This window comes from Sinocyclocheilus rhinocerous, unplaced genomic scaffold (genome assembly GCF_001515625.1).
Source record: "Sinocyclocheilus rhinocerous isolate Xijiao unplaced genomic scaffold, SAMN03320098_v1.1 scaffold1285, whole genome shotgun sequence".
NCBI classification, from domain to species: Eukaryota; Metazoa; Chordata; class Actinopteri; order Cypriniformes; family Cyprinidae; genus Sinocyclocheilus; species Sinocyclocheilus rhinocerous.
In genome coordinates, this window is record NW_015645559.1 from 1,497,793 (window position 1) to 1,522,479 (window position 24,687).

Sequence of the window (24,687 nt, forward strand, 5' to 3'; positions counted from 1 at the left end):
TACGGTTTTCTGAGCGCACACATCCGAAGCACACGGACAGAAAGCGGCTGTCACAGCATGTGAGTACTAAACTAAGTTCTCATTCACACACAGATTTACGTTAAAAACACACGAGTTACAAAAACAGTCGGTTATGTCTGTGAAGGAAAACAGCTTGGAAATAAATCGCTTGTTTATTTTTGATCTGTGTGGCAGCTGCAGTATACAGTAAATACATCAATAAATCCACTGCTCTGTTGTCTTCTCTGAGGCTGGGACTCTAAACAGTGTTCTGTGCTCGTCTGTGCAGTCAAAGGCAGAACAGTTAGCATGTTTTGCTCAAATTTTCACCATGGCATTAGAACTGGTACACCGTTGTCGCTTGCGAAATCAAAATGACTAAATCCTGGAAAAGTCAGATTTTCATGATATGTCACCTTTAAAGCAAATATCAGATATCAAGCCAGTCCCATTTTTGTACAAATAATGAATTTTCATTCTCAGTTTTGCTGAGTAATGAGTTTACTAACCACCACACCTTCAAACTCAACAATACTCTCTGGATGGATAACGTTTTAATTGCGGTTGGGCTTTCCCGAATGATATAACAGCCATAACTCACCCTCAATTGGATTGCACTTGAATGACTGAGCAATCTTATTCCAGGCCTCTGTTACTTGAGTGTTCTTCAGAGGTAAATGGGGCAGACAAAAAAGACAAAACACTTTTATATAAGACAGTTCTTAAGACATACTGAACTATTCTGTGCAATCTTGTGTTGAGGTGCTTTCCACTCATGTTCTCATAGATGTTTAAAATCTTCAATAGGGATGTAACGATTCACCAGGGGTGTGAATTAACGAATTACAAATACTCATGTTACAGTAATTAAGTAGTTTTTATCAGTAATTGTACTTTTTTGAGTAGTTTAAGTGAGTATTATCATATTATAATTGCACTTTTAGGCATCCATACAGCCATGAAACTTCATAAAATGTGAAACGTAGTAACGGTGGGGAAGAAAAGCATATATATGCACACAAACCTTAGTAGCTCCAATAACAAAGCTATGGGCCACGTTGGAGATGAAGCCGTCGACATGTACTCCTAAATCACTGTTGAGAGAAAAAGAGAAATTTAGGAGGGAAAATAGAAAAACAGACATATAGGTACAGGGAAACCTAAGCAAAACCGGTAACACTTTACAATAAGGTTCATTAGTTAAGATTAGTTAACTACTTTAGTTAACGATCTAAGAATGAACAATAGTTCTTCAGCATCTATTAATCTTAGTTCATGTTAATTTCAACATTTACTAATGCATTATTAAAATCAACAGTTGTTCTTGTTAACAGTTAATGCACTCTGAATTAACATGAACTAACAGTGAACAACTGTATTCTCATTAACTGACATTAAGAAAGATCAATAAATACTGTACTAAATGTATTGTTCATTGTTCGTTCATGTTAGTTAATACATTAACTAACATTAACTAATGGAACCTTATTGTAAAGTGTTACCGCAAAACCTATGTGCTTTCAGAGAACAACGCAAAGAAACAGCAAAACTTTGAGCACCTTCAAATGAATACAATAAAAATGGTTTTTAAAACGAAGTACCAGACCATAAATATGTCTTGCCGTAATAGGAAATACATTGACACAGACAATTACAGGTTCTATAAGAGATTCCAAAACACTTTTTCGTTGCAGAGTCTACATTAAAAACACTTAAAACAATTATTACGTGTAATATTTACGTGCAAAGTTGCATGTGTGGATCACAAAGAAACAAGGGAACAAGCAGGAAGACACAATCGGAAGGGATAGAGACGGAGAGTGGAGAACACTGCAGACAAGATGGGCCGAGTAAGAGGAAGGAGAGTGACTTGAGGAAAAGGAGAGGAAGGAAAAGACATGGGGAGGTTAGACAGACGCAGACGAACTGGAGAGGGGAGTTTGCCTACATTTTGACCAAATCTCCATCTTTCAGCGTGTAGTCAGGGTCGCTCTTCAGGGGAGAGAAGTGGCAGACACAGTTACTGACTGACACACTGGTGGGGAACGCAATGCCTGCAAGAAAGGACAACCACCAATCCTCAACAAAAAGACCTTCTGCATAATGTGTGAGGAGAGAGATATATCAAACGAGGCCTGCAGATTTCTCTGGACCGATCTATTCTGAATGGGCTCAATTTAAAGCCCACTCACACTCTTACGAACCACAAGCATTTAGCCACATCTGCATCTCTGTCTCACCTTTCTTCGTGTCCTTCTCCTTCTTAAAGACCTTCCCAGTCTCTGCCATGATGAAAGCATCTCCTTTCTCACAGAGGCTGAGAACTGAAACTCCTGGTTTGGCTGCATCGATGACGACCCTCAGCGCATCTAAAAAGAGAAGAACGAGACCAATATTTATGGGCAAAAAAAGTCCATTGTCTATTGTCTATAGGGTTTTGATGTTAGGCTCACAAAGACGTCACTTTCTACGCACACTAAATGAAAGTCCAACTAATCCTTCTAATAACATAATTGGTCATAGTCATCTAAATAAACAGGCTTTTGAAAGGGAGAAGCAACATTTATAGTATGTTTTATTGCTGATGTCAAAGGCTGTGCATTAATTCAAACCGAACAGTAGGCCATTTCTGTGCAAAAGTATTGCTCACTTGTTAGAAACCATAATCAAATTAGGCATTTTCCAACATGGACTGGTTGTGTGACATGCTTTCATCCTCAACACTATCAAAAAAATGACCCAGACTACATTAAACAAGGCTTGCATTGAGAATAAACATGCTTTGTGCAAATAACAATGGCTGCATTTGAAATTGCACACTTCCCTGCTATACAGTATGCGAACATAGTATGTCTGAATTCATAAAACAGCAGGCAACAAGTACCTGGATAGCCTACTATTTCCAACTGAAGTTCACATCCAGTGGACACTTTACTATCCCATGAGGCCACTGGAGAGCATTTGTAAATGCCAGTGAAGTGAAGCAACTGATGCTGTTGGGTCACATGACGATGGCAAAACTAGGGCTGCAAAACGATTAATCGCGATTAATCGATTCAAAATAAAGTTTGTTTACATACTATGTGTGTACTGTGCATATTTGAGAACATATTTTACCTTAATATATACATGTTTGTGTATTTACATATACATAATAAATATACACAGTACACACATATAGTATGTAAACAAACTTTTATTTTGATCGATTAATCGTTTTGCAGCCCTAGAGAACATACTGCATTCATACTATAGAAAATTTTTTAATGGTTGCAAAATTCTTAGGCCTACTTGTTTAAAACAAGCACCACTTACTCAGAGAGTGTGCAATTTTGAATGCAGCTTATGTTTTGCACATTGATTATTGCCTGTTGAAAGCATGAAACCACATAAATTCGAGAGGTATTTAAGGGGTGGTCACACCAGACTTTAAGCACGCTAAATTTCTTCAGACACTACAACAGTTGTATTCATAGATTGCGTGTTTGTTTTTTTTACAGGTCATGCTGTGACACATCAATCTTCTATTGGTCACACATCTTCACGTGACACGAGCTCAGAGGTCAGAACACAGCGAAATGCTAAACTTCTTCACATGAGCTTGTGTTTACCACCTCCAGCATTCGCATACATTTGAATAGAAGCGAAGGGAGGGAAAAGTGCAGTTTGACACACATTTAGAAACCATAATGGTTCAATATGTAATACACACACTTCTTAACATCAGATTTTAGTGCAAATTTTAATGCAAAAAAACAACATTTAATTAGGGTCCTGAAAGAAAACTAGTTGAGAATCACTAATAACAGATAAGATATGCAAATAACAGGTGCTTGAGCTTATATGAGGGAAGAAACGTCTCATTTGAAACTAATATAGTCTCAACAATTACGTTTGAAACAATTGTGGCATAACTAAAAGTACAAAACCTGGAATCACTGGAGCTCAAAGAGTACTGCACGACCATTCAAGTTCATCGTGCAAAAAAAAAAGACAATGCTCTGGACTTCTAATGTCAAAAGCCCTGTCAGCATCACCTCACCAGCTAAAGTTCACCAGACAGATCATCCAGACAGCTCACTAATAACCCGTGCCTTTGAGGACTAACCTCTACCAGCTGGCAATGCCAGAGCCACAAGTTTTCCACTGACATGCACTGAGGGCTAATGCTAGCTAGCATTCGCTCCAGAATGAGTCCCTCCGTTCTGTAGGACTGCAAAAAAGTGTACGGGCTTTATAGACATGTACAAGAGGAACAGCTATGCATTTAAAGGAGGTCTCAAGCGGCTGTATGGGCAATGCTCTGGACTTCTAATGTCAAAAGCCCTGTCAGCATCACCTCACCAGCTAAAGTTCACCAGACAGATCATCCAGACAGCTCACTAATAACCCGTGCCTTTGAGGACTAACCTCTACCAGCTGGCAATGCCAGAGCCACAAGTTTTCCACTGACATGCACTGAGGGCTAATGCTAGCTAGCATTCGCTCCAGAATGAGTCCCTCCGTTCTGTAGGACTGCAAAAAAGTGTACGGGCTTTATAGACATGTACAAGAGGAACAGCTATGCATTTAAAGGAGGTCTCAAGCGGCTGTATGCTGCGTAGTCCAGGGCATCGGGGTCTCGTGTCCCACGCCGCTCATTGCGTCCTAACACATGGCATGCGTGAGAAAGCAGCGTGGAGGCCCGTGTCACCGACTCTACACCTCCAGCACTCAAACGTCAAACTCACGGTTGGCGATGTCACCGCCCATCTTGTACTTGGTCACGACCAAGTCCTCGGCGACGGTCTGCTCTTGCTGCTCGTCGTCGGACATTGTTGCACCGGCTTCCGCAGCGGTTCTCTGGCTGTACGATGAGCGGACAGCAGAAATCAGTCACGCTACCACCAGGCGGCTCGCCGACCGTCCAGCTCCGCCCACAGCCTCCACGCACAGCGTAGCCACGCCCACTACGCAGTCGCATCACAGGTGTCGTCATATACGATGGCGCCAAAACCAACCGAGGCTTTTGGATGTTTTCCAAAAAAGGGCACAAGTACGGTGGCCGAGAAGTGCTAAACAAATCACAATTCTGAAATCAAAATAACAAATTACAAACGCAAATGCAAGTTTAAAAAACAAAATAACAATTCAGAAAGCACAACAACAATTCAGAAAACATTATAACAAGTCAGAAAACACAAAGACAAATCCGAAAACAAATTTACAAGTCAGAAAACACAACGACAAATCAGACAAACCGGAAAAGGTAGGTATAGTTTGAGACAGCCCATTGGTTTGGGATTACTCACCGCTGACTGGACGAGACATCTGTCAATCAACGTATACAGGAAAGAACCAGCCGAAGAACAGCAGAGGCATGGTAGAAAGTTCGGAGATGGTATTAAAGTAGCTCAGTTTAAATGTATTGTATGAATTGCCCTTAGGGAGGAAAAAAAAGTTCGGCAAAAGGCGGGATCGAACCCGGGTCGATCGCGTCAAAAACCAAGTCTCAAACTATACCTACCTTTTCCGGTTTGTCTGATTTGTCGTTGTGTTTTCTGACTTGTTATTTTGTTTTCGAATTTGTCATTGTGTTTTCTGACTTGTTATAATGCTTTCTGAATTGTTATTTTGTTTTTTAGACTTGCATTTGCGTTTGTAATTTGTTATTTTGTTTTCAGAATTGTGATTTGCTTTGCACTTCTCGGCCACCGTACACAATAGTAAAATTTACAATACAGATGGTTTCAAAGCAGCTTTCCAAGTAATAAACAGGAAAATAACTTTAATTATGAAACGACTCTACAGATGACTATAGTGTTATTATCTAGCTCAATTCTGTTCAAGTTTTTGTGACCCTGGACCACAAAACTAGTCATAAGGGCCAATTTTTTGAAAGTGAAAGCTGAATAAATAAGCTTTGCATTGATGTATGGTTTGTTAGGATAGTACAATATTTGGCTGAGATACAACTGTTTGAAAATCAGAAAAATATTGAGAAAATTGCCTTTAAAGTTGTCCAAATTAAGTTCTTAGCAATGCATGTTACTAATCAAAAATTAAGTTTTGATATATTTACAGTAGGAAATTTACAAAATATCTTCATGGAACATGAACTTTACTTAATATCCTAATGAATTTTGGCGTAAAAGAAAAATCGATAATTTTGACCCACACAATGTATTGTTGGCTATTGCTACAAATATAGCTGTGCTACTTATGACTGCTTTTGTGGTCCAGGGTCATGGTAAATTGCAAGTAATTTAGAGTTTTAAGGCACTTCTCTTTTTCAATTGCTTAAAAGGATTGAAATAAAATCTTCAAATGTTTTTTAAATGCCACAAAACAATATTACATATTTAATTATTAAAGATCACATTATTACATTAACACAAAATAAATATTATTAACATCAAGGTTAAATTGTCAGCACAAGACTTCTGATTTTCTGTTCAATTGATAAGAAATCTAGGCCTATTATAATACGCAATAATAAATCATAAAACAGGCTTATCACTGCCAGAATGTTTTGTTCTATTGTAAATCATTTGTAGTCATACAGTAAGTGGCATCTCTGAAAATTAGGTTAGATGAATTCATAACTCACCTACGAAGCGGTTCTCCACATATAATCATTCAAACACACACAGATGATGATAAATCTGTCTTGATCTTCATGGGAATTGTCTTAATAGTTCTTATTAATAGCTACCTAAATATGTATTGAGACACTACTAAATTTTAACAAAAAGCAGTAAAAAAGGGTATAAGAGAGTAAAGTTTTCAAATGTTCAGGTTTATATAGAAACACTTTACTGAAAGTGTAAGATAAAAGCAAATACAAAATCATTTAAAACTGTTACAAAGTAGAGAAAATACTTCAGTTTGATATGTGTGTACAAAACTATAGTTTTGTCATAAAAGCTTGTTTACTGGCCATTTCATTTGAAACATAACACAAGTACTTCATTATGATTTGTTCAGAAGGCATGCACAACAAACACCTCATAGAAAAACAACTTTACCCAAATTCAATCATCATGCTATTCAACTGACATCATAAATTCCAAATACCTCAGATTAGACGTATTTTGAAAATTGCACTTAAATTGTGAAATCATTCAAGTGCAATCTGAACAGATGCACAGTGGTTTGGCAGCTGCTGACTGAATTGGGCACTTCACGAACACACTAAATAACAGATATTTAAGATGAACACTCACTCATAAATGTACAAACAGCAAACTTATGGCTTCACTTGACGAGTACAACAAATTTGGCATGAACAGAACATTTTAAGTAACCACACACTTAACATACATACATATCCAGATGTAAATATCAGTGCATTCAATGTGTAGCTCATGAATCTGGTCATTCTGGCACCTCCACCATATTAAAAGAACAAAGCTGCTCTTGTTTCAACGTATTTCAACCATAATGCCACATTTTTTTACATTAAAAATACATTTTACAACAAAATACATTTACCTGTATTTTGTCAAGATTGCAAAAGTTTTTCAGAAGTGCATTATTGAATAATATCCTGAACATTGGTCACTGAATACAGTTCAAATTGCATTTGTTCATTTGCATCAAGTACCTTCACGCCGTTCTCCATGTCTACGTGCGGACAGCGCTGGCTTTATGAAACGACCTGCTGTGCCAATAGTCAGGGTTATCAAAAGCTTTATGTTCCATCCCTGCATGAACTTTTAAATACTCTTCTGGCCCCGGTCTCCGGGGTTCATCCGTCAGCCCAACACTCTCCTCATCTTCTCCCTCCAGATTCTGATATTCAGCTGCAGATGCTCCACCTGCAGCCAATGAGTCCATATCCTCATATTCATACACTTCTCCTTCCCCTTGCATTAACCCCTGAACCCTGAGCGAATTCCTCAGCCGAGGCTGGCGGTTAGTGTACTGATAGTCTTCCTCCACGTATTCGTCTTCATCGTCTTGTGGCGATCTTCTGAGAGGAGGATGGGAAACCGGTCTTGGGAGGTGAAGTTTGACTACCATGTTGGCTGGTGGTCCTGCACCACCACAGATGTCCATGTACTCGTACTGAACCTCGTGGAGATCCAGATCACCGTCTGTGTACTCCGCTTCACTGGACAGCAAATCACCGTCGCTGTGATTCCTTTGGTCAGTCGAGGACTGGGAGAGACCGCCGCTACTTTCTGAGCCCTCGATCGACGATCTCTTACTGGGTCTGCTGGACGCTAGAGATTTGTGATTGCTGTACAAGCCGGCAGGGTTGAAGGAGGCGCTGCGGTTGCGTGGCTGATTGTAATCTTTAAGCTGCCCTGGTATATGCCCGAGAGAGAGGGTCTGGTTGTTCATATACTCGTATTCTTCATCTGCAACACTGTGGGCCTCCAACAAGTCGCCGGAGTGGCCTCTTGAGAGTCTCCTCTGAGAACGTTTTGCACGTGACGATGTGAATAGAAGAGTTTCTAAAAAAAATCAAAATACAAGAGATGTGTTAACATGAGTACGCATATTTATGGAAGCTGATCAAAGAAAATAAATAAATAAAAAATTGCAAATTTAATGTAATTGCAACTTTTTTCTCGAGATTTTTAATGTTTTTGAAATAAGTGTGTTATGTTCACAAAGGCTGCAATAATTAAAAAAATATAAGATATGCAAAATTTTTGAATGGTAGTGTGTTGCCCCCCCCTCCCCAAAAAAAATGAAGCAGCAAAAAATATTGTGAAATATTATTACAATTTAGAAGAATTGGTTTCTATTTTAATATATTTTAAAATGTAATTTACAAATAAATAAAATAATAAAAAAATATAAGATATGTAGTGTGTTGCCCCCCCCTCCCCAAAAAAAAAATTAAGCAGCAAAAAATATTGTGAAATATTATTACAATTTAGAAGAATTGGTTTCTATTTTAATATATTTTAAAATGTTATTTACAAATAAATAAAATACTTTTAAAATATAAGATATGTAAAATTTTTGAATGGTAGTGAATTGGTTTCCCCAAAAAAAGTTAAGCCGCAAAAAAACTTTTTTAACATTAATAATAATAAGAAATGTTTATTGAGCAGCAAATCAACATATTAGAATGATTTCTGAAGCATCATGTGACACTGAAGACTGGAGTAATGATGCTGAAAATTCAGCTTTACATCACAGGGATAAATGGCATTTTATAATATAATTACATAGATAACAGTTATTTTAATTTGTAATAATATTTCATAATATTCACTGTTTTCACTATATTTTTAATCAAATAAATGCAGCCTTGGATCGCATAAGAGACGTCTCTCAAAAATCTTTTTAAAAAAAATCTTAATTATTTCATGTTTTGAACAGTAGTGAATGTCATAACTGTAAGTTTATTTCTCAGAATGTGATTTTATATCTGACAACATAAATGTATTTCTTATTTAAAACATGATCTTATAATTACTTTTTATTTTTTACTATAAAGGACTGAAACAGGCTTTCATAGACTTTTCAATCTTGTTTCACAGGACCTTCCAAGGTTCACAGAATCAAAATTTTGCCTTAATTGTTGCATAAAGGTTACACACACACACACACACACACAGCTCTAATTTACTTATGCTCACCTTTCTCTGGACTTTCACCGAATCCAGGCAGCACGTATCCATTTTGGTCTTCTTCTCTTTGAGTCCCTGTGGAGGTTGTTTCGGGAGGTCCTGATAGGCTGTCCCGCTGTGACATGTAAGCGCTGTCCTCACGATGTGTGACCCTCCTCATGCTGCCAACCAATGAGAAGTCCTCGTTCATTTCCAGCTCCACCGCAGTTCCCCGTCCCTCCGAGCTCTCAGAAACTGTGCATCCAGAGTCGAGACGGGACCGAGAGGCCCATCCCGTCTACAGCAAAATGAGGTGGACAATATATTGATTATAAGTTGTATATTAGGCCATATGCTCTTAGATATGTGCATTATACCTCCAATATTCATTCCTTACACATCAAATGTAGTTTTTATGTGGATGTATGATTAAAACCTCACCTGTGCTGAGCTCTCCAGACCAGGCGTCATTGGTAGATATCCAGCAACATTGGACGGAGTAAGACTTGACTGGTGTAACAATAAAAAGAGAAGTGTCAAAAAGATATGTAGCTTATTAATTCATTATTTATAGAGCCTCCACAAATCATCTGAAAATATACGCTAGCGTTCAAAAGTTTGGGACCAGTAAGTTTTTTTTAAAGAAATTAATATTCTTATTCTATTAGAATGCATTAAATTTACAAAATTAAATTGTTGCAAAATATTTCTATTTCAGATAAATACTATTCTTCTGTTTGAGTTCTGAAAAATGAGTATGATGCTGTCCACAAAAATATTAAGAAGCACATAGTTTTCAGCATTGATACTATTAAGAAATGTTCTTTCTTGAGCATAATTAGAAGGATCATGTGACTCTGAAGACTGGAGTAATGATCCTGAAAATTCAGCTTTGCATCAAAGGAAGAAATGTCATTTTAAAATATATCAAATTAGACAACTTTCAATGTAAAATGCAGACTAAGTGAGCATAAGAGAGGCTTCTTTCAATTATATAAAATATCTTACCAACCCCAAATTTTTTGAATAGTGAACGATGTGCATTAGTCTATTTTCAAACCTTCATGTATTAATTCTGATCAATATTATAAAACACACCCGATGAGAATCTATACGCAGTCTAGAGAAACTCCTAGATGGCGTTATGTAGCGTGGCATGTCTGTGGTATCTTCCAAGACTTCATCTTCCTGGTCCTCCAGAGCCACCCCTAGAATGTCCATCTCAGTTCCTCTCTGATGGGACTCTTCTGAGGCCCCGTCAGGAGCTCTGTACTCCTCCTAGTGGTGGAGCACCAATCAACAACATTCATCTAAACAGCAACATACAATGAAGTATGCTGAAATACTCCATCAGTTTGACTTACTTTGATGACGAGATATCGGGAGGGGTCTCTGGCCATTCGGGTGAACTCATTGGCTAGCTCTTTAAAAGTTGGCCGAACATTTTCATCAATCATCCAACCTGTTAAAGTAAGCCAATAAATATTAATTGTGTCAAATACATAAAAAAAAAAAAATCACATGTTAAAAGTGAAAGTAAATAATGCTACAAGTGAATTTAAGCATCTCAACATTATAATGTACAATATAATGTGTATAATGTATGCAAAATGGATAATTATTAAATTTTACAGTATTTTTAAATGATTGTTTTTAAAGCATGCACAAGCATTTTTTATTATTGTTAATTAATACCAAAAGAAAAATCATTAAAAATATAAATATTCAATAAATATTCGATATTTAATTTTAAGTTATATTTAAACTGAACTTAAAGGGGTCATATGATGTTGCTAAAAAGAACATTATTTGGTGTATTTCGTGTAATGAAATGTGTTTATGCGGATTAAGGTTAAAAAAACACATTATTTTCCACATACTGTACATTATTGTTTCTCCTCTATGCCCCGCCTTTCTGAAACGTGTAGTAAAAAAAACTAAAAAAAAATTAAAGCTAATAAACTTTTATTTTAAATACTAAAACAACACTGCAGATAAATTAAAAAAATCTAATATCTGATTTGGTACTTATATATTGTGCATCGCTAATTTTCATTTACAAACTTTTCATGCTAACATCTGCAAGAATGTATATGTAGAGTGTCAAGATGATAAAAGAGATAAAGCACAAGATCACTGCCACTTTGCATTATGGGTTATAAGACGACTCAACTCACATTTGACCATGACCATGTAGACATCGATGGTGCAGATCTGAGGTTGAGAGAGGCGTTCCCCTTTCTCTAACAGATCAGGTACTTCTTGTGGTCGCATAGCAGAGTAAGGCTCCGCCCCATATGACATCATTTCCCAGACTGTCACACCTAGAGATAGAGTGACCTCTTATTAAATCATCAGATCCAAAGTGCAGTGTTTTACAGTACCATTTTATGGTGCGACACATGGACTCACCATAGCTCCATACATCACTCTGGTGTGTGTATCTGCGGAACAAGATGCTTTCCAGCGCCATCCACTTAATTGGCGTCTAAAAATGACAAACATTAAGGAAAGAGTCAGAGGCACAGTGCAGCGATACTGTTTGAGGAACTGCTTTGAATACAGTAGCAGTGCACATACACTAACAATCAAATGTTTTGAATAATTACGATTTTTTTCATGTTTTGGAAAAAAAAGTCTCTTATGCTCAACAAGGCTTCATTTATTTAATTAAAACACAGTAAAAATAGTAATATTGTAAAATACTATTACAATTTAAAAGAACTCTTTTTATTTTAATATATTTTTAAATGTAATTGATTCCTGTGATCAAAGCTGAATTTTCAGCATCATTACTCCAGTCTTTAGTGTCACATGATCCTTCAGAAATCATTCTAATATACTGATTTGAGCTCAAAAAACATTGATTTTTTTCTGGATTCTTTAATGAACAGAAAGTTCATTAAAACAGACATCTTTTGTAACATTATAAATTACTTTACTGACACTTTTAATCAATTAAATGTGTCCTTGCTGAATAAAATTATGCATTTTTTTTTCACATCTCTCTTACCCCAAACTTAATGTATCAGTTTCCACAAAAATATTAAGCACAACTATTTTCAACATTCATAACAATAATATTTTTTTCTTGAGCAGCAAATCAGCATATTAGAATAATAAAATAATAAATAATACAAAAATATTTCAGAATATTAGTTTTTACTGTATTTATTTATTTATTTGTTTTTACCATATGTAATTATTATTTTCAAATAAATGCAGCCTTAGTGAGCTAAAGAGACTTCTTTCAAAAACATTGGAAAGTCTGCTTTACATTAATTTCATTGAAGAAGTATTTCTTGTCATCAGGGTAGAGGAGGTCAGCGATGCCATAATCAGCTATTTGAACCATAAAGTCGCTCTTGAGCAGGATGTTGCGGGCAGCCAGGTTCCTGTGGACCATTCGCTGCTCCTCTAGATAGTACATACCCTAGGAGGAAGGCGAGGAAAGTCTTTAGTTGTTAAGTGGGCTTGAAATGATCTGAATACCTTGAAACGCATTTTGTGCCCCTCTCACCTTGGCAATCTGCACACACCAGTTGAGCAGTCTCTGAGGGTTGAGGCTCTCTCTGCGCTGCCGGATGTGCTCCAGCAAAGACCCCTGTGGGCTGAGCTGAGTGACCAGCTGCAGACTGGGCCCGGGACAGATGCCTAAGAGCCGGACTATATACGGGTGGTCCAGACTCCCCATACCCAACATATGCTGCAGGACAGAAAGAAATCATTTACAATGCCATTTAGTATGTGGGTTGATTTTGAATGTTTTTATGTGGTTGTTTTGTAAAAGATATTAATGAATACAAATGAATAGTCATCACTTCCTAATTTAAAACTTCTAAAAGTCACTATTAACAAAAATTAAATTAAATTAAATTAAACAGTAATTGTGTTTATTTATTATCATAGAGCATCCGTACACTTCAATTTAAAGGTTTGGGATCAGTAAAAATGTTTAGCTTTTGAAAAAATTATTTTGCTCACCAAGGCTGCATTTATTTGATCAAAGCTACAGTAAAAACAGCAAAATTGTGAAATATTATTACAAATTAAATGTATTGATTTCTATTAAAATATCTTTTAAAATGTAATTTATTCTTGGGACGCAAAGCTGAATTTTTAGCATCATTACTTCAGTCTTCAGTGTCACATGCTCCTTTAAAAATCATTCTAATGTGCAGACAAGGATGCCCGCTGTCTCCCCTGCTGTTTGCTATTAGCATCGAACCCTTTGCCCAGCTTATACAGGACGACAATTAAGTGCATTATAGTGTATGGAGAGGAACATAAATTGTCATTATATGCCGACGATGTCCTACTCTTCCAAACAGAACACTGCAAAAATGGCTTATCTTACTTAGTATTTTTGTCTCGTTTCTAGTCAAAATATCTAAAAATTCTTAAATCAAGATACTTTTACTAGATAAGCCAAATGACTTAAGATATTTAGTCTTGTTTCCAGGGGGAAAAAACTAAATTAAGTGCATTTTGCTTAAAACAATTTAAATTATCTATAAGTAAAATATTCTTAAAACAAGAGTATTTTACTTACCCACTGGCAGATATTTTTACTTGTTTTAAGCAAAATGCACTTAATTTAGTTTTAGTTTTAGTTTTTGATACAAATACGTATGAAATACGTATTTGATGCTCTTAAAGAAATCTTATCAAAATATAACAAAATATACTTATTACAAATTCTACTTGCCGCAGCTATTAAGTGCATCACATGCAGATGGTTAAAACCTGACCCTCCATCATACAATGTCTGGATTCAAAAAGTGTGGGAGCTGTACGAAATGGAACAAATCACATATGCATTGCGACTTCAAAAAACAACTTTTCTAAAGATGTGGGCCCCTGCCATGCCTTTAATATTTCAATAATGAGCTATACGGTCATCCCCCTTCTCTATCCACCTTATTTTTATTTATTTTACTTTATTTAGTTTTTTCTTTTTTTCTGCTTTTCTGTGATCTTACTAGGTGTACTGGGATGTTTTCATTTTCTGCATAACATGTCTGATATAATTGAGACTGAGCTACTGTCAATGTAGCTGGAATATAAAGGACTAACATGTTAAACTGTAATACTGTACTGTATGCAATGTTGTGGTTCAAAATAAAAAGAAGTTTCATGGTGATTTTCTGCTCAAGAAACATTTCGTCTTATTATTAATGCTGAAAACAGTTGTGCAGCTTAATATTTTTATGCAATCTGTCATATATTTTTATATTCTTAATTGAATAGAAAGTTCCAATAAACATCATTTATTTAAAATAGAATTTTTTTAACATTATAAATGCTTTTACTGTCACTTTTGATCTTTGCAGAATAAAAGCATTAATTAAAACAATATTTCTAAAAATATTTGTCAAGTTCCCCGTTTACTGTATATCTGTAATTTTTTTTAATATTTATCGCCCACCAGGCAAACTTTCAAATAATCGTTTACCATAAGTAAAAATAAAAAAAGTGCAAAAATAACAATAAAATAAACATAAAACAAACAAATAAACTAATTTATCAGTGTATATAGTATATTAGTAGTGTATATAGGCAATGTGTGTGTGTGTGTGTGTGTCTTACATCTGTAATTTCCTGAAAGGTCTGTCGTCCTGTACGGTCTTGAATAGTCTTGATAGCCACTGGAATCTTTACAGTGTCTCCCTCTGGTATCCAAACCCCCTGTGAAGAAACAAATGAAATACAGTTAAATAACAGAGTAAGAGAGTCAACATATGCAAGAAAACAATGTATTAGGAGAACACCCAGAGGAAATGCTTCAGTAAGTGATATGAGCTATTGTCAGGTTTCAGTGTGAGCTCATATAATGACATGAGAGCGTGTAAGTGCAGTACCTTGTGCACAGTGCCGAACACTCCAGAGCCGAGAGGTTTGATCTTCCGTAGCTCAGACCCCCTCAGAATCCGTGCATGAACTTTCATGCCTTTTTCTCCAGGATCCAGTGGTTCGAAACTCTAAAACACATTTTTAAACCTTAGAAAACTTCACAACACTTCAACAGTTCAATTTGCTGGTTCATATGTATACGTGCACACACCTCCCCACTCTGCAGATATCTCCTCATGGCACGTTTTCTGCGGATGGCGACACTTCTGCGATACAGAACGCTCAGCACAAACACTGAGAATGCGAGCAGCACCCCGAATATAACGCTCAGCACTATTGCTGTCACAGGCAACCTAAAACACAAAACGCATAATTACACACTGACAGGCAGCTGCAGGCCACACATCACACCAGCAGGGGGAGACACTTACCCAGCATCTGACCTGGACGAATCCACACAGTCATTCTGACCTGGACCCAAACATCTGACACAGAAAACATACAGGCATCTTTAACTGATTTGCAAAAATATTTCAGTAATATTAGGCATTGCAATGACATACAATACTGTTTTTTATTTTATTTTAAAAAGAAATGAATACTTTTAATACTTCTTTTAAAGAAATTAATACTTTACAGCAAAATGTGTTGAGACATTTGTAATTTCAATAAACAAAATATTTCAAATAAATTCTGTTCTTTTAAACTTTCTATTGGTTAAAAATCCTGATTAAAGTTTCTACAGAACTGTTAATCAGCACAACAGTTTCAGCATTGATAACAATATTTCTTGAGCAGCAAATCAACATATTAGAATGATTTCTGAAGGATCATGTGACACTAAAGACTGTAGTAATGATGCTGAAAATGCATATACATAAACAAAACTATGCAAATATATGGGCTAAATTTAAAAAATTTTATATAGAAAACATTTAATTTAAATTCCTTAGACTTAATTTGAACACTTAATTTATTATTATTATTTATCATTTATACAGAAATAATATGTGATATATAAATGCAACTTTAAATGTTTTCTATTTTAAAGTAATTTATTTCTTTAAATACATATTTAAATATATTATTTAGTATTATTTAAATACACTTTAAATATATATAATTTATTAAAAAATTTAATTTAATGTAAATTTTACTGTATTTTTTTATCAAATGAATGCTGCCTTGTTGAAAATAGAAAAGAGTTCTTTTAAATTGTAATAATATTCTCAAATATTACTGTTTTTATATTTATTTATTTATTTTGTAAAATAAATGTACCCTTGGTGAGCACAAGAGAATTCTTTCAAAAATTAAAAAAAAAAAAAAAATCTTGTTAACCCCAAACTTCTGAATAGTAGTGTACACTTATGCTTGTGAGGAATAAACTGGCCACTGCATCTTATATTAATTGAAAATTAATATCTCAGAGTTCAAAAACAGAGTTCAGAGTTCTTCATTTACTGTAAATCTGATTTTTCTTTTTATCCCCCATCGGGCAAACTGAATTTTTTTGTAAAACATTTTTTGTGCATTTTATGCATATTAACCCTTTATTTAATATAATAAATTGCACTTTATTGGACATTCTGAGCTTCCTCACCCCAGGGTGCAGTTGGCATGGCACGGTTGGCATTTGTGCTGGCTGTTGGAGAACTTATAAATGATGAGCCCGTTCTCCCCCTGAACCCCCTCTGGACATGAGGACACACAGTACGGCCCGTCCTGCAAATGCGCACAGGCTACACACTCGTCAGCACCCTGCAGGAAGAATAAAACAGAGAGATTATTTAATAAATCAAACAATCCGTGCAAACAGTGAATGACATTCTATCAGAGCTCAATAGATTACACACCGGTCCTGTGCAGGTGTGTTTGCCGTCCTGTACCGCACACTCCTGGTGACACGGCATACACTCTCTTTTAGGTCCGGCAAACTCGCGCTTTTCACTGTAGAGAGCAAAAGAGATCATTCAGGGGTCTGGAAATCTCTTCTTAGTAGTTCTCACAGTACTAAATAATTTGGGATATTGTTTTCTCATCTACAGCACACTTATTAAAACAACACTCACTGGGTGTGTCTCAATCCACTCCCTAGTTCACTGCCTAGGGAGCACATGTCTTGGCACTGTTTCAGTGTCAAAATTACAGGGCACTGAAATTTTCATTCCAGATTGGAAATGTCACATTTTTAGCAGTCTTTTAGTCAACATAAAATGTTACAAATAGTTACAATCTAATTAATTATATTATGTGGCAATTAATTACTACCCATATAACATTTAATAATTATTTATTGTGTTAGATGAGAACAGCTTTTTACAGACATTACAAAAAGTAGGAAACATAGCATAAATAATGATAATAAATGCATATTAATGTTTTTCAAATAAATATTATATAATAATAAATATTGAAATTTATTTATTTATCATTTTTTATGATACGCTATAAAACTAAAACCGCCAGTAGGTGGCGGCAGGTCACTGTCTAAGTGAGTGAATTGTTTAGTCATTCACTCAACCGATTTGTTTAAACGGCTGATTCATTCAGAAATGAAAAAAGTGACTGTCTTTATGAATAAGTCACTGAATCGGCTCACTCGATTCATTTAAAAACGCAGATTCATTCATTACAACAGTTAGCGGTACACACACACACACACACACACACACATTTAATAATAATAATAATTTTAATGTGTTTTTTTCCATAATCAATTGCACCAAATGTAACTACAATGATGATGCATGTAAAATAAATAAATAAATAATGTCCTATACTGACCCTGACAGGAAGTTGCATTGTGGTACACATGTCCCTCCTCTGCTGTAGTTCTTGCAAGACACACACTGATTGGGTCCCGGACCCCAGCAGCCCTCAGATGAACACAGGGGATCACACACATGCCCTTCTTCAACTACAAACACACAGCAATGATGAATATAGTTAATTAGCAATAATGAATAATTATATTTTTATCTTTAATATTTTTAGAATGTTTTTTAATGTTCTTTCACATTTAATAAGCAACATATTCCAGAGGACTTCTATGCTGGAACCCTCTCCAAGAGAAGTTGTGTCTTTAAATTCATGGCACTATCAGAATTAAAGAGATAGTCCATCCAAATATGAACATTTGCAAAAGAAGATATTTTGAAGCTCATCAAGCAGTTACAGTTCTCACTGACTTCGATTGTATTTTTTTGTCAATGGGAACTGAAACTAAACTGTTTGGTTACCAGTATTCTACAAAATATCTTATTTTGTGCTTATCTAATGATAAACTAGTCTTTCAGACAACCCATAACTAGTCCATTTGAAACATTTTGGTAGTACAGCATGTACTCACTGCACTGCTCTTGTGGGTGGTTGTCTTTGATGTCGAGGGGTTTCTGGCGGCGCCGAGGGCTGCTCCCGAACAGACGTGTCCAGTTCACAGTGTGGTGATAACAGAGCTGCTTGTTTCCAGTGATGTAGATGCCTCCGTCACCGATCCGTTTCAGTGAGCGAAGACCCAGGCACTTCAACGTAGGAATCTTCATCACCAAAAGCGAGTAACCCCTAAAGGAGAACATGTGGAAAGGTCATTTGAAAAATAAAAGACAAATTAAATTACATGGTTCTTTCAAGTCAACATGAAATTGACTGACACATTTTTTTTTTAATTCGGATTGCTGGTTTCATTGATGCATGTGAAAATCTATAGATTCCTAATTGATCAAATCAAGTCCCACTGAATATGTTTCATTCAGAAATCTATCAGTTAATGAGTTCAGATTATTCTTGATTCTTTTTAGCATGAATATTTTCATTTAGATTTACCTTTTAAAGGTTTGTGTTTTTTTTGTCTCTAATGCCACCAAGGCTGCATTTATTTATTTTTTAAATAGAGTAAAAACTGTAATACTATGAACAATTATTACAATTTTAAATAACTGAAATTTTAATATTTATTATTTGAAATAGAAATCCTTTGTAACATTATAAATATCTTTACTGTCACTTTTGATCAATTTAATGCATCCTTGCTGAGTAAAAGTACAAAAAAAATTAATACAAATCTCATTAACTACAAATCTTTGAATAGTAGTGTATGTCAGATAACTAACTAAAATAGGTTGTGAACACAATTTCATGTTGACTTTAAGACTCTTGAAATCCCAATCTAAAACTGCTGCAATGTGTTAGTTGCAACAACAAAATCAACCTTCAAAAAATAACATCACTTCCGTTCCATGTACTTTCATGAGGACCCTAGCCATATAATTCAAATAACATCTCAAGAGCTTCATTCATAAATGAACATTTCATGATCGACAGAAATGCTTCCATGCAAGATTCCCAACCACCAATCTGAAGCGTAGAAATACCACACCACTGAGCGGATTGTAAAGCACTTAAAATATGAGATTCGAATGATTTATTTATGAATATATAGAATAATCAAGCAAAGAGAGAAAAAGGAGTACAAGCTAAAAGCTAAACACACAATCCTACCTCTTACTGCTTATTCCTCTGGAGGGAGAGCATGAAAGCAGTACAAAAATGAATAATGAATGTCACACAACTTTTAGAAATGTCAGGCAAAAATGAGATCGGAATTATAATACTGACTTTTTTTTTTTTTTTTTACTTTTCCAAAGAAACTTTGTAACTATTTAGAATTGTTTTAATTAATTAAAAAATAAATATTTGATGAAAACCTTAAATTTACAAAACTTACATGAAAAATAAAACTTGCATACTTAAATAAAATAAACTAAATATCAAAATAAACTAAATAAATAATAAAAACTAAGAAACACATAACATGTAATAAAATGATAATATATTAATAGTACTAAATTGTTTAACTTGTTGCTAGGCTGTTGCATACTGGTTCAAATAAAAAAAAAAACTACACTACATATGGTCCCACCTTAAGTGTAAGTAAGGTTTTTTTTAAACTGTTTAATTGTCAGCTAGATAAATCCAATCACTTCGAAAAGTAATAACACACCTCTCCATTACAAGTTGGATGATTTAAAGTATCGTTCATGTCTGTAGCACAAACAGCGCAAGCACAGCTAATAACATGAATGCTTTGTTTACACTGATGCAGAGTTAAGAAATCAGGAGACAATGTAAATGACTAACAAACAAAGGATGGGCAGGTTGCTCACCTGTACAGAGTTCTTCCCTGTATTGTTGCTAGATTTGAGAAGACAGAAAGATCTTCCAGCTCTTCAGGCCAAGACTGAATACTCAGAATGTCTGTCAAGCAGACAGAAGACTGAGTTAGATGATGTACAGAGAGGGCAGAAGAAATGACAAAGATACACACACCTGTGATTTCTCTGACAGTGTTGAAGATCTTCAGTTTCTTTGGATCGAGAGCACTAATATTATTGTAACTGTCTCTGTAGAGGAAAGAAAGGTACAGAAAGGTCACCATTTCTGAACAGCATGTGATGCATATTGCAACTATATTTGGGTCACTTTTGGCCAAGTGGACTTTTACAAAATAAACTCCTTTCACGCTCTTATTAGTTTAATTGTACAAGAGTGGGTAATAAAGGAGAACTCTCTAATTTTTGTCATGAACATTTCAATCACCAGTCTCTCAAATGCTGATGATCTCAAATCTCACCCTCTAATTCCTGTTACAAGGAAATGCAGGCTGCCCTGAATCTTAGTGCAGTTTATGAAGCTGTCGATGTTCTGTGAGTCTACGGTCTGTCTGGAAGGTGTACCAGTGCCAACACATGCTGCACAAATAGAGAAATCAGAGAGAACACAGTTATGGTTGAGAACACACAAAGATGGACATGAAGGAGATTGTGCTTGTTTCTCAACGAACAGTGAAGCACCTTTTAATAATAATGCTAAGCAATAACAATGCAACTCATCTTTGGAGACATACAGGAGTGGCATACTGTTCATTAAAGGTCAAAAGGTCAAAGACAACTTTATTGTAATTTTTAGCACATTTTGTGGCAATGGTTAAAAATAAAACAGTCAATGGTGACACATTCAGTGGATATTCAAAAGGACTAAGAAAAAGACAACAGTGAATATAAACAATGGCATTACAAGTATCATATTCAGGAAAATCAGTAAATCGTTCATAGTCTTTAGAGGTTTTTGCTTGTAAAGTATTTTTTTTCCCCAAAAAATGCAAAAAGCTTTACATACACTATTGGTCGAATGTTTGAAATAATTTGTTCATGTTTTTAAATGAATTAAGTGTTTTTTGCTCACCAAGGTGGCATTTATTTGATCAAAACTACTGTAAAAACAGTAATATTGTGAAGAATGATTTCACAAAATAACCATTTTCTATTTTCATATTTCTTTAAAATGTAATTTATTTCTGTGATGCAAAGCTGATTCATCATTACTCCAGTCTTCAGTGTCACATTATCTTTCAGAAATAAAAAAAATGCTGATTTTCTGTTCAGTTATTGTGCATTATTACTGGTGCTTAATTATTAATAATGGTTCTTATTATTACCAATGTTGAAAACAGTTTTTTTCTGCTTAATATTTTTGTGGAAACTCATACATTTACCGTGATACATACTGAGGACTGAAGTAATGATGCTGAAAATGTAGCTTTGCATCACAGGAATAAATTTCATATTAAAACATACTAAAATTGAAAACAGCTGTTTTAAATTGTAATAATATTTCTATTTGACTGTATTTATTGAATAAATAAATGCAGCCTTGGTGAGTAAAGATGTCTTTGAAAACCATTTGAAAAAAATCGCAATTATGCCAAACTTTTGACCAGCAGTGTAAAAAAAACAATAGAAGTCTATGGTATGCACCCATTTAGATAACTGGGTAAACAAAGTGTGCATGTTACCTTTTGGACAGAGACCCCCACACGGCTCACATCTTTTCACCCCTTTTTTATCCACCTCCATCTTGTCTGCCGGACAGCTGCTTACACACGAACTGCCGTCTACAACAAAGTTAGCTGAAGAGAACAGAGCAAATAAGTATACACTGTATGAAAATTGTCAAACTATTACCATAAATCCTACAAAAACCCTATTTAGGTCCCATTTGGAGAGTGGGATATTCAGTTTTGGCATTAAAACCTACATTGCTATGTTACAGGTAAATGCACTCCATGTAACCCAAGGAATCACTTACTAGGACAATGTGATACACATATTGTGCCATACTGGTATTTTGCATTAGGATTTGGTTCCAATTTGAACGTCACTTTATTATAGATGAGAGCCTGTGGACACTGCGGCACACATGACCCCGAGTTGTTAAAATTTCTGCAGGCCTGTGAACACACAGACACCCAAGTCAAAGCAAGCAAGGTTTGATTCATGAATCTGGTATGTAAGTGCAACACATGTTCAAGAACTGGTGAAAGTGTGTTGAACATACAAAGCAGTTGGTGTCGAGCGGCCCGGTGCAGCCCCCGGCACACTCTATGTGACAGCACTCGCTCGGGCTGCGGCCGAAACAGCGGCCATTGCACTGTGGTGCGCACACTGTCTTAGTCACTGAGAACAGGAGAGAAACATAGTGAGCAGTGTGTGTGAGAGCTACTGAAAGTTGAACAACGTGCGTGTGTGTGTGTGTGTGTGAGGTTCCAAGGACTTACAGATTTGACAAGAGTCATTTCCTGGACCCCAACACTGACCCCCACAAGACCCATGACAGGGAACTAAACAGAAAATGCACTATAATTTATACATTTCCATAAAATCATCATTCAAACTTAATATCACAAGTAAATCTTCAACTACATATATAAAATATATAAAATGGTGAACCCCTTTAAGCCTCCTGAGTTATGAAAAGACAAAATCTGAGCCTCTGATAACATTTATTTATTAAAATGTATTATAAATATTTAAATAAAAAAAGTTTGTTCAATATACACTACCATTCCAAAGTTTGTGGTCAGTAAGATTTAAAAAAAGAAATTAATAGTTTTCTTTTACTTGATTTTAACTGATAAATAGTGGCAGGAAAGAAATTTATAACGTTACAAAAAAAAAAATTTCAAATGAATGCTGTCATTTTGAAAGTTCTATTCATCAAAGAATCTTGAAAAATAAAATGTATCAGGGTTTCCACAAAAATATTAAGCAGCAAAAACTCCTTTTCAACACTAATATGCTTCTTCAGCAGCAAATCAGCATATTAGAATAATTTCTGAAGACTGGAGTAATGATGCTGAAAAATCAGCTTTATACCATCACATGAAAAAAGTTATTTTTTGTAACTTATTTCAAAAATGAAACTTTCATATATTCTAGATTAATTCCATGTAAAGTAAAACAAAAATCCAGTATCTCGAAATATTAGAATATTTACATTTGAGTTTCATTAAATGACCATCCCTACAGTATAAATTCAATATTATTGCTTTTTACTGTTTTTTAAATCAAATAAATGCAGCCTTGCTGAGCGTAAGAAACGTCTTTCAAATACAGTAGAAAAATCCCATTAGTAAAAAGTTACCAATCCCAAACTTTTTAACAGTATATTAACATATATTATATTACATTATAATGTTTTATGTCTCCTTACATTCTGGTCCGTTGTCTTCGATGATGATTTCTGCCCCACTGTCTTTCACAATGTCTAGCCAGTTAATCTGCGGTGCATAGCTCAAGAATTTATTCTGGATGATCTGCACTCCACCCTCCAGGATCTCTGCAGATAACGATAAATATGAGAAATATGGAGATATTAAGATAAGATCAAAGATATAATGGTAGAACTCGGAACTTGAAACCTGTCCTCTAAACTCTCAGAAAGAAGATATATATATATATATATATAAAATGCTGGGTTAAACACAACCCAGTGATGGGTAAAATATGGACAAACCCAGCGATTGGGTTGTTTTGACCCAGCATTTGGGTTACTACCCAGAAGGTTGGGTTAAACATTTAACCCAACCGCTGGGTCAAAAGAACCCAATTGCTGGGTTTGTCCATATTTTACCCAGTGCTGTGTTGTATTTAACCCAGCATTTTTTAGAGTATCTGGAGCCTGCAGAAAGACTGGAGAGACACAAAATCCAAGCTGCTTGAAGTCTAGTGTGAAGTTTCTGAAGTCAGTGATTATTTGGGGTGTCGTGATGTCTGCTGGTGTTGGTCCATTATGTTTTATCAAGTCCAAAGTCAATGCAGCCGTCTACCAGGAGATTTTGGAACACTTTATGCTTCCATCTGCTGACAAGCTTTATGGAGATGCTGATTTCCTTTTCCAGCAGGACTTTAGCACCTGCCCACAGTGCCAAAACCACTTCCAAGTG

At 35.4% G+C, this 24,687-nt stretch overlaps 1 protein-coding gene and 1 pseudogene across 2 annotated transcripts in view; both read right to left on the reverse strand.

Annotated features, from left to right (window-relative positions):
* LOC107706704 (proliferation-associated protein 2G4-like) overlaps nt 1–4,950 on the reverse strand; it is a 10,864-nt pseudogene extending 5,914 nt beyond the window's left edge.
* Nucleotides 4,951–6,846: 1,896 nt separating this feature from the next.
* LOC107706706 (receptor tyrosine-protein kinase erbB-3-like) overlaps nt 6,847–24,687 on the reverse strand; it is a 26,801-nt gene continuing 8,960 nt past the window's right edge. The window contains exons 4-29 of one of the 2 annotated variants that reach the window (XM_016510516.1): nt 23,955–24,080; nt 23,020–23,082; nt 22,800–22,918; nt 22,551–22,692; nt 22,258–22,371; nt 21,037–21,154; nt 20,733–20,806; nt 20,570–20,660; nt 19,905–19,922; nt 18,757–18,968; nt 18,192–18,324; nt 17,261–17,354; nt 17,008–17,165; nt 15,836–15,889; nt 15,616–15,757; nt 15,413–15,532; nt 15,141–15,239; nt 13,072–13,257; nt 12,829–12,984; nt 11,964–12,039; nt 11,729–11,875; nt 10,916–11,013; nt 10,650–10,829; nt 9,993–10,061; nt 9,582–9,849; nt 6,847–8,441 (exon numbers count right to left, since the gene is read on the reverse strand). In XM_016510516.1, coding sequence (XP_016366002.1) covers nt 7,606–8,441; nt 9,582–9,849; nt 9,993–10,061; nt 10,650–10,829; nt 10,916–11,013; nt 11,729–11,875; nt 11,964–12,039; nt 12,829–12,984; nt 13,072–13,257; nt 15,141–15,239; nt 15,413–15,532; nt 15,616–15,757; nt 15,836–15,889; nt 17,008–17,165; nt 17,261–17,354; nt 18,192–18,324; nt 18,757–18,968; nt 19,905–19,922; nt 20,570–20,660; nt 20,733–20,806; nt 21,037–21,154; nt 22,258–22,371; nt 22,551–22,692; nt 22,800–22,918; nt 23,020–23,082; nt 23,955–24,080 — 3,893 coding nt within the window. In that variant the 3' untranslated portion in view covers nt 6,847–7,605. The remainder of the gene's footprint in view (nt 8,442–9,581; nt 9,850–9,992; nt 10,062–10,649; nt 10,830–10,915; nt 11,014–11,728; nt 11,876–11,963; nt 12,040–12,828; nt 12,985–13,071; nt 13,258–15,140; nt 15,240–15,412; nt 15,533–15,615; nt 15,758–15,835; nt 15,890–17,007; nt 17,166–17,260; nt 17,355–18,191; nt 18,325–18,756; nt 18,969–19,904; nt 19,923–20,569; nt 20,661–20,732; nt 20,807–21,036; nt 21,155–22,257; nt 22,372–22,550; nt 22,693–22,799; nt 22,919–23,019; nt 23,083–23,954; nt 24,081–24,687) is intronic. The other variant, XM_016510517.1, reaches the window with a different exon arrangement.